The sequence below is a fragment of the Vigna unguiculata genome, chromosome 1 (genome assembly GCF_004118075.2).
Source record: "Vigna unguiculata cultivar IT97K-499-35 chromosome 1, ASM411807v1, whole genome shotgun sequence".
Classification (NCBI taxonomy): domain Eukaryota; kingdom Viridiplantae; phylum Streptophyta; class Magnoliopsida; order Fabales; family Fabaceae; genus Vigna; species Vigna unguiculata.
The window spans coordinates 1,550,655-1,560,042 of record NC_040279.1 but is presented as its reverse complement, the minus strand read 5'-3'; the positions used below and the strand labels follow the sequence as shown (position 1 = coordinate 1,560,042).

At 31.6% G+C, this 9,388-nt stretch overlaps 1 protein-coding gene across 3 annotated transcripts; it reads right to left on the bottom strand.

Annotated features, from left to right (window-relative positions):
- Positions 1-393: 393 nt before the first annotated feature.
- Positions 394-5,698, bottom strand: LOC114174206 (small RNA degrading nuclease 1-like). 3 transcript variants are annotated; one of them, XM_028059034.1, is made up of 13 exons: positions 5,371-5,698; positions 5,220-5,261; positions 4,404-4,586; positions 4,245-4,328; positions 2,806-2,874; positions 2,577-2,717; positions 2,343-2,459; positions 2,195-2,264; positions 1,978-2,078; positions 1,574-1,714; positions 1,373-1,480; positions 1,094-1,198; positions 394-983 (listed from the first exon to the last, which is right to left on the bottom strand). In XM_028059034.1, the coding sequence occupies exons 1-13, from the start codon at positions 5,380-5,382 to the stop codon at positions 642-644; spliced, it is 1,515 nt and encodes a 504-aa protein (XP_027914835.1). In that variant the 5' UTR covers positions 5,383-5,698; the 3' UTR covers positions 394-641. The 3 variants fall into 3 exon arrangements, with proteins under 3 accessions (XP_027914835.1, XP_027914992.1, XP_027914915.1); XM_028059191.1 differs by having other exon boundaries at positions 5,391-5,698; XM_028059114.1 differs by having other exon boundaries at positions 5,220-5,698.
- Positions 5,699-9,388: the final 3,690 nt, after the last annotated feature.

The following is a 9,388-nucleotide window of genomic DNA, read 5'->3' as shown; positions in this document are numbered from 1 at the left end:
ATTAGAAGCTCTGATGCTTTTGATAATTTGTTTCATAAACTCCATTATAAGCTCATCTAGCCATATTTATTCATTTTGATAAGATTTAATTAATAATTATCCTGACATAAAGCACAAATAAAAAGTAAATTGAATAATATTAGTCTTCCTCTTCTATATGCATGTTTTGTTTTATATTCACTCACTGGTATAATTACTGGAATAAGTCATTTGTACTAACACTAACGGATTACTGCTACAGTAGAAAAAGAAAACGAAATTATTACAGCATTTGAGAGAATTGATTTAAGAGAGAACAGTGAAATAGATGTCTCCAAATATTTAAAATAAAGCTAACAATTTATAATATTAGCTGAGTTTTCTTAGTATGAAGGAATGTCAGTAGAACATACATAATGTCAATAGAACATACATATATAATTAAAAATTCATCGGTACACTTGTTCATCCTTCGAGAAATATTTAAATCCAAATTTGGACTGAAAGACAACAACTTTTGGAACTTCAGTAATTAACCTGACAACTAAATATGAATGTCTCAAAACTGCACGGTTCCCGGAACCGATTTTCAAGAAAATTGCCATAGATGCTGAGGAGCATCCCTTCAAACAATCCAGTATTTCATCTCCTGGCTAGACTTTTTACTTTCTTCGCTTATTTAAAGAGGCTACCATTTTATGCAGCGTGGATATTTCAAAATCTTTTTGTGTCAGCTCTTTCTTCAATGATTCGATCTCCAATTCACTTTGCTTTAATCTTTGATTCAGTGCTTCAATCTCTTTTAAATGGGCATCCTCTTCAGTGTTTTGATCTATCTTTGCTTTCTTGGAAACATCAACTGCCTCATCCGTTTGTAAAGCCCTCTTATTAGATTCAGTCTGGTCATTGGGTTCATCACTTGCCATTTTCCGAACATATAGAGTGACAGGCATGACTTTACTTGACAGTAATGTTACAAGTTTCTGTGGACGCCCTTGATTATCCTAAGATAAAGTAATATACATAGTATGAAATAGATCAGCAATCTCAGAAAATAAATGTCTTTCAGTGACTGCAAAATTAGTTTATCATATATATATATATATATATGTACCTTTAACAGGATTCCTTGGACTTTCTCAAAGGCATCATCAGCCTCTTGTGTATTTTTAAAAACAGCTAAGGCAGAATAATGTCTTCCTGGACCTTTCCTGTTAGGCTGCAACAGATGCATCAGATCTCAAACACAAAATGTAACCCAGTAAAAGACCTCCAACAAGATTACCTTGAGACAAAACTAAATGTTTTCAAATTGAAGATATTCACACTATTTAAATAATTACAAATGAACCTATTCACTAGAACATTGAGATAGCCATGAGAGACACACTACCTGCAGTTCTGTTCTGAATTCTCCAGGAATAATGGTATGCAGTGCTTCAGTGTTTAAGGTATTTGGTATCATGTGAAGAAAAAGCTTTGCTGTCTCATTTTCTGGAACCTAAAACAATATGACAGTGATAGCATTCATCTTTAGTCGCCAATCAACATGATTACAACGACAAGAATGCTTAAGATGTATATGTCCGCTTACACGCTCTTGAGCCAGTGAAATTGGAAATTCCTTATCAACGCCATGTTTGATCTTTGCAAGAACCAGCTTCATAGCTGCACGTGCATCATCTAGACAATTATGTGGAACACCTTTTTCCCGAACAGCACAACCCAAAACAGCCTGTCACAACAATTGGTGATAAACTATAAATCAAAAATCAATATTTGCCATTTCTGCGTTTATTCTTCCATGTTGCTATAATTTTCTTGGGCAAGCCTGGATGATGAAAAAGATCTTAAATTTCAAGATATAAACTAGCACAAGTGCACAAGAAACTTTGCATCCAAAACAACATGATTCCTCCAAAAGAGTGACTATGTGACCCTTTCTCATAATGGAGATAACCTTAATTTTTGCATATAAAATATTTGCCACTTTGGTACCTGACACAAACCATTCAAAGAAGGTCTTCTGTGCATAGACCCATTCACGGATTGGAAGATATAGGAAGTGTCAATGACTCTGACATGATCAAGCTTCAGCACTGCAGACAACTTGTATTAGTAAATAAATTAGAAGCGCTAGTCCCTTAATATACTCAAAATCTAGCAGTAGGTTTAAAAACAGACCAAAGTAAACTAAAACGTTTATCAAACTTACCATGTAGATCATTATGCAAGCTGTGTCCCACTAATATTGTTCCTTTTGATAACAACTTCTTCAGGGATTTCTATGGAAGCGCAAGACATATCTTCATTAGGCACATGAAAGACTATACAATAAAAGAACAAAGAAACCCACAAAACACCTGTATATCAGCCAATGAGCAAGTCACTGCCTCTAGATCTTGAGAAGAGATACCAGTGATCTCTGTTCTGTAGTCCACAATTTTTTTGTTGGGTTTTACGAATTCATTCAGCTTGACCTGAAAAGTTCTGAAAATTATCTATCTATAATCCCGAAAAGGAGAATAATTTTAAAAACAATTATGTGAAACCATTTTTTGGGAGGCTATGCGAAACGAGGAGTGTACATAAATTACCTCTAAATTATGGTCCACCACACAGACTTTAACTACCGCTTCTGTCCCATCTTCACAAAGAACCATTTCACAATCAACAGCTAGCATTGTAGTAGACTTCAACACCTTGGGCTTGTTTTTAACATTTATAACTATCCACCCCTTCAAATCCACATCAAAAGCATAATATATGATATATCAGAATAACTATTGACCCCTTCAAATTCAGGTACAGATGATGTCAACAAACCTCATCAATTGATGGAAATGAATAGTCCAATGGATATAACGGATGCTGCAGAGTTATTTGAACTAGCCTCTGTGCAGCAAACATCAGACTGTTAGAAAATTATAGTATAACTTTTTTTTGTAAATACACATGTCAATGAAATCAACAACATTAATTAAGAAGAAAAAAAATGTGCATACCCATTATCAATTACACAACCCAGTAAGGAGAAAAAGGATAATTATCAGCAAAAGTAACATCAGAATATTTTATTTTGTTGAATCATAGAGATTCAAGCCACTATCAATTGCATTCTCTTCAATTTTAGACTTTAGTTCTACATTCAGATTTGCTAGAAGAAACAAGAAATATTCAACTTGGAAGCTGATATCAAATTGGCATGATGGTTTAAATAAAAAAGAGGAAAAGAATAATTCATAAAAGTATAAATTTAGAAATATGTAAAAATTAATTATAGAAATAGGGCAGAAGATACATGTGAATAGTACTTAAAACCAGTCCAGTCACTAAACCAGTGAAGTTATGGGTTTAAGGTTCAAAGGTTTAACGTGGAGTTCAACCAGTGTCAAACCAGATTCAATAAAATATTATCATTTTATTCTTTTAATATGATAGTACAATATACAAAGTAGTATTAATAAAAAAGATTATATATATATATATATATATATATATATATATATATATATTACAAAATTAAAATTTAAACTTCAATTAAATGCATCCTAAGTCATAGCATTAGAAGTTATATATGAAAGCAAGCAAGTATAATACATCGTGTATATATATACACATGTTCTTAGAACTAAAAAATAAAATCCATTAGTAACTACAACTCTCTACAACAGGAAAAACACGTTCTTAGAACCAACAACCTAAACCTCTCAACACACAAGTTTTCACAGTTTTTCAAGTTCATGGCCAGTTTGACCGACTATATCCCGGTTGGAATTTAAATCCATCAGTAACTCAAAAACCAACTACAGCAAAATTATAACTTAAAATAAATCAAGTTTTCATAAACAACCAGTCAAACCTCCCAACCCACTAGTTTTCCCAATTTTCCAGCTCATGCCCAGTTTGACCGGTTTTATCCCGGTTCAAATTTGAACTGCCTTTTAGGAAGACTTCAACCAAACACTAGTTTGGTTCCTGATTCAGTTTTGACAACATTGATTGGAACAATCTCAGATGAAATTGAATGATAATGTTGAATCACTCAAAGAAATAACAAGGATAGGTAGAAAGCCCAAAACACATGCGGTGAGTATGACTTTTACGGAAAGGAAACTCAGTATTTAATAGAAATCTTACAAATGAAAACAAAACTTCATAACTCAAGCAAAATAACATTATTACTTACAACTATAATCCAAGAAAGAAAGTTTAATACAAATCTAAAACAAGATTTTAGCAGAACAACCACCATTAAAACGAACCTGTTCCGGGGAATCGTGGGATTTATCTTTCATCCGCTCCAACAAGTATTGATTTGCATGATGTCGCATGATGTTATCAAAAAACTATACACAAGAAATAAATAAAACTCACATCTTTTGAGTCTATGTGTACATATTTGGTACTGAAAAGTTATTTACCTTCAAATGTTCGTCCTCCGAAAAAGACTTTAGAAATGTTGCCAATAACTCATGGGGTCGCTTTGATGGATCACTCAAATTGGCCCCAAACTTTTTGTCATGACTGTCCAAGAATTCTTTCCAGTCTCCTAGCTTACCCCTCAGGCCTCTCTTTTGTGCCAATTTTACAATATCAGCCAGCACCTACCCATATGGAAGCACTAGTTATATTGTTGGGACAAAGGAGAAAGAAGGAAAGGGAAACAAAAATACTACAAAAGACTGCATCACTATCACCAACAACCAAAGAAGTTGAAAATAATTTTGGCAAACGTACGAATCTAAAACTAAAATCCCTAATTCTATATGAACTGATTCACTAGGTTTATAGCAAATGTAGTTTTTCATCTATTAAATAAGTATTAAAGCATAACCATTTAGTCCAATGATTTCATCACCACAATAACTGTGACAGGAAACACACAACTAAAACCAAGAGTATATACAATACAAATCTTTCTGAGCTGCATTTTAGCAAAACTAAAAGTGTATACGACGACTCTTAAATCCCGTCATCATTTAACATACTCCGATGAAAACTTAGTATCTAGAAGTCACTTTGGGAATCAACTCATTTATGCCAAAACATTCAGCATAGTTTCCCGTAAAAATTTACCACCTAAAATATTCAATTGATTCCACAGCAGTACATTCAAAATACTAAAAGCATCTAAGGAAACTTAAAAGCGAAAAATGCACAAGTTGAATTAATTTTTTCAAAGGCGTTAGAAACAACACAGAACAAACATATTGAAAGCATTAACGAAGGAAGCTTACCTTCTTGTCTGCAGTGTCTATTTTTTCTTCCATATTGAGTTGCTGCGAAGCAGTGTCAAACTCTTTTCAAAACAACTTCCAAGAATATATAAAGCCTGTCTAGGTTTTTATATATGATTAGATTCTGTGTAGAGTTTCAAAAAATTTGTACATGAAAAAGCATATAATAACATTATTGAGCTTCTTTCGTTGCAATCCTCCCAGCGGTGAAAGAGAATAAGCTGACAGATCTCACGGCGGTGGCTTCTCTGTCAGCGGAGAAGCCAACAGAGCTCGCGGCTGTGCTTCTCTCGCGATGCAATCCCTCCCAACGGAAGGGAGAACAAGCGGACAGAATTCACGGCCGTGACGCCTCTTTCGGCAGTTCCTCTGTCAGCGGCGACGTCGTGGCGGTGGCGCCTCTTTCGGCGGCGGCGACTCACACAGTAGCAACGTTGGTGGTGGCCTTGTCACGTACGAGTTTCTTCGTGGTAGTGGGCTGACAATTGTAGTGATTTTTTTTTGTTATTAACCGTTAAAGCCCAATTATTAAAGCCCAATTATTAAAACTCTTACAGCACTCAAAAAATAAAACAAAGGGGTTTAGTTAGAAAAGCAATTGCACCAAAAAAAAAACAAAAAAAGTGACAACCTCTCTTCTACATCTAAAATACACAAATTTTCATTTTTTTCAGCTATTTAAGGATGTACTATATTATTCTAAATATTATGAAATTCAGTTATAAATTTTGAGTAGCATAAAATAATTTTGTGTATGAATATAAATTTTATAAATTTTGTAGGATTTTAGAATCGATATAAATGATATGTTTGATCACTTGTTTAGTTTTTTGTATTATTAAGTTTGTGTTAGAGATTAAAACATACTAAAAAAATGTCTGTTTAAATATTAAAATAAGCCGTGTATAAGTTTTAAGGAGATACTTAAATGAATTTGTTATAAAAAAAATTAATATTTATTATAAATATGGATTTCCTAAAATTAGTTTGTTTTTACATAAATAACTTTCTTTAATATTAAAATATTGTGTTTATTGATAAAAGAAGTTTTCGAGGTACAGATGAAAGTTGTAAGTCAAAACTATGAATGTAGAAAAAGTATAAAGAATCTTAAATTTTTTATATATTCTTTTAAGTTGATTTTTTTACCGTATAACTTATATATCTTTTAATTTCAATTAAGTTTAAATTTTAGTTTATATTAAATTATACACTTAAAATAAGAGCTATATCATTATATAAAAATATTTTTCATTGTCTACACATTTTATTTTTAATTTCACTTTTTAAATAACCTTTTTTATATTAAAATAATCATTTTATTATATGTACTCTTTAACTCTAAGAAAAGGTAAAATTGTGACGCATAAAACAAAAGATTTCCTTCCTCTCCTCTATAGTTGATAAAAATTGTTACCCACTCCCTTTCTTTCCACAATGAAACTCACACATCCTTGTTCCATCCATGAAAATAAATGCCCTTTTCTCTTCATTAAAATGTGTTTCTATTTATAAAATACACAAATTTTCATCCTTATAAGGAAATACAATATTTCATTATCATTTATTATTATTATCTAATAATATTATATAACAATATATTAACAATTTTTAATATCAAAAAATATCTTATAATATCTAATATTTTTTTCTAATTAAATAATTATTCATCAAATTTTATTATTTGAAAATAAATCCTTTAAATTATAATTAACTATTTTATTTTTTACTTCAAATATTTAACTACATTTTTATACTTTTTTATTATTAAAATTTCTACAATTTTCACATCATTTGACACCTACATGTCGGCTTTTCATCACTTAAGGTTATAGTATGTTTGTCCATTAGACTGGTACGTGAAATGAGTTCAAAAGATCGTGAGACAATTCGGTTCATATTCAGTGTGGATGTTGGAGCATTAACATTTTTCCAGTATGGGAAGATCAGGAAAAACGTATTGTGCCCACGGTAAATACTAAAAGTGAAGTGATGTAAGCATCTTTATATACGGAATATAATTGAATAATGACTAATTTTAATGATTAACTTAGATATCAATTTATAAACTAAAAGTTATTGGTAACTAAAATAGTTTATATGAATAAAAAATTAAAATTGGTTTCCATGTTCGTAACTAAATAATTTCAATTATGAATTTGTATTTAAATTGGTTCACTAACATCAGCAATCAAGATTTTGGTTACCAAATAAATTGTTCTCTAGTTAGAAAATTAGTCTCTAAATTGAACTTCAAACATATTTTTATCACTAAATTTGATCATCGTTTATGAATTTTCTTATAGAAATATATCAAAATTCACTTAAAAATATAACTATATAAAACCCACCCCTGATCCTGCGCGAAGTCTCGCCTAGGTGAGCTGAGGTCGCTTAAGCGAGAAGACGATCTCGTCTAAGCGAGCCAGCTTAGCCTGAGCGAGAGTTCGCCCAGTTTTTAATTTTTGCCACTGTTAGAGCCTCGCTCAGGCGAGACTGACTCGCCTAAGCGAGATAACCTATCGTTTGGGCTAGAGTGTCTAACTTGAGCGAGAGTCACTGCAGTGGGACGCTCTATTTTCTGTTATAAAGTATGATATTGTGTGTTTTAGGGTGGTTTTGTGCAATTAGTATCTCATATGCCTGGAATGTCATTATTAACATGTTGTGTGATGGAATTGGATGAGTATGTATCATGAGGAAATGTGTTTGGAATGGAATTTCAAGGGAAATTCATGTGGAATTGTTAGTGTGTGTGTGTGTCTGTGTGTAATGACGTGTGAAATCCATATTGGTTGGTATCTTGAAACTCCAATAATCATTCACGCTCAGATAGAGCATAATGGATTATGTTGTAAGGAGTAGCAGGAGGTCCTAGTCTTTGGACTTGATCAAGTCCTAGACACGAAGGGGACTTACCCTGGGAACGGTCGGGTGAAAACTCTTTGTGTCCAGACTCTGCAGAGTCTGGGAACCGTTGCAGGTGCAAGCCACCAAGAGCTCCAATGTCGCTTACACAATCCAGATATCAAGTCTAGAATTATGCAATTGAGCTGTGTGTTATGATTGATGTTTACATTGTGAATTGTATCATTCATTTTTCTCTCTCAATTCAGTTAGCTTACCCTTTTGTTTTTATGTTGCCTGTGTTTGTAATTTCTCTCCTTTGCAATGATCCCTACGGTTGGTGTGAGCAGAGCCGAGTCCAGATGATGATACCCCTCTGCTGAGTAGGAGATGATTCTTTGCTTGTGGACTGTGTTAGTTTTTGGACCAGATTCTGCTAAGTCTTGAGACTTGTAGTTTAGACCTCCTCCCTTTATTTTCTATACTTGTCAGGAGGGTTTTGTGTGGAAATTTTGGATGATTGTACTAGCTATATATATATATATATATATATATATATATATATATATATATATACTTTTATGTATATCATTGTTATTCCTCTTATCTGCTGTGTTTGATCATGATATAATATTTTATTTGATAGCGTGAAAAACTATTAAATGGGATGTTACAATTTTAATATTTTATTTTGGTTAATAAAAGTAAAAAATTAATATATTTTAATTCAATTTATGAAAACTTTGTTAAATTTGTTAAAAAAAATAATTTTTCTCGTCGGACTTGCTCTTCGTTAAAGAGAGTACTCATGTACATGATTTAACTTTCTCCCTACAAAAAATTATTATAATGAATTTTCAATTGAATTAATAAATAAATCTTCATCTTCACTCTTATTATATTATAAGAAACTTCAACTTTAAATCAAATACAAAAAGATCATGGAAGTTAATGCATATAAGAAGAAAAAAACATGAAAATAAAAGTAATTAATTATTATAATATTGAAACTTTTGTATTGAGATTATTTGGTATTTAAACCTTTTTTTTTTAATTCTCATTTACGCTTGCAATTTTTTTATTGTTTTCTGAGATTCTGTTAAATTCCTTCTTATAATCTTGGGGAAAAAACTTTTCATCTTTAAAAGTTTCTTACAATATAAATTTCTTAAAATTCAACTTTTAAATTTTAGTTATAATATTATAGATCATTAAATCATGTCATCATTTTCTTAATTATGTAGGAATGTTTTATGCAAAATAATCTAATAAACTTCTGTTCAAATAAAAAAAATCATTAAATTATTAAACAGCACTTAATG

Excerpts from the sequence above, each read along its gene's own strand:
- LOC114174206 (XM_028059034.1), bottom strand. Across the intron at positions 2,265-2,342 it reads GCTCATTGGCTGATATACAG|AAATCCCTGAAGAAGTTGTT; the intron begins GTGTTTTGTGGG and ends GCGCTTCCATAG. Across the intron at positions 1,199-1,372 it reads AATTCAGAACAGAACTGCAG|CCTAACAGGAAAGGTCCAGG; the intron begins GTAGTGTGTCTC and ends CATCTGTTGCAG.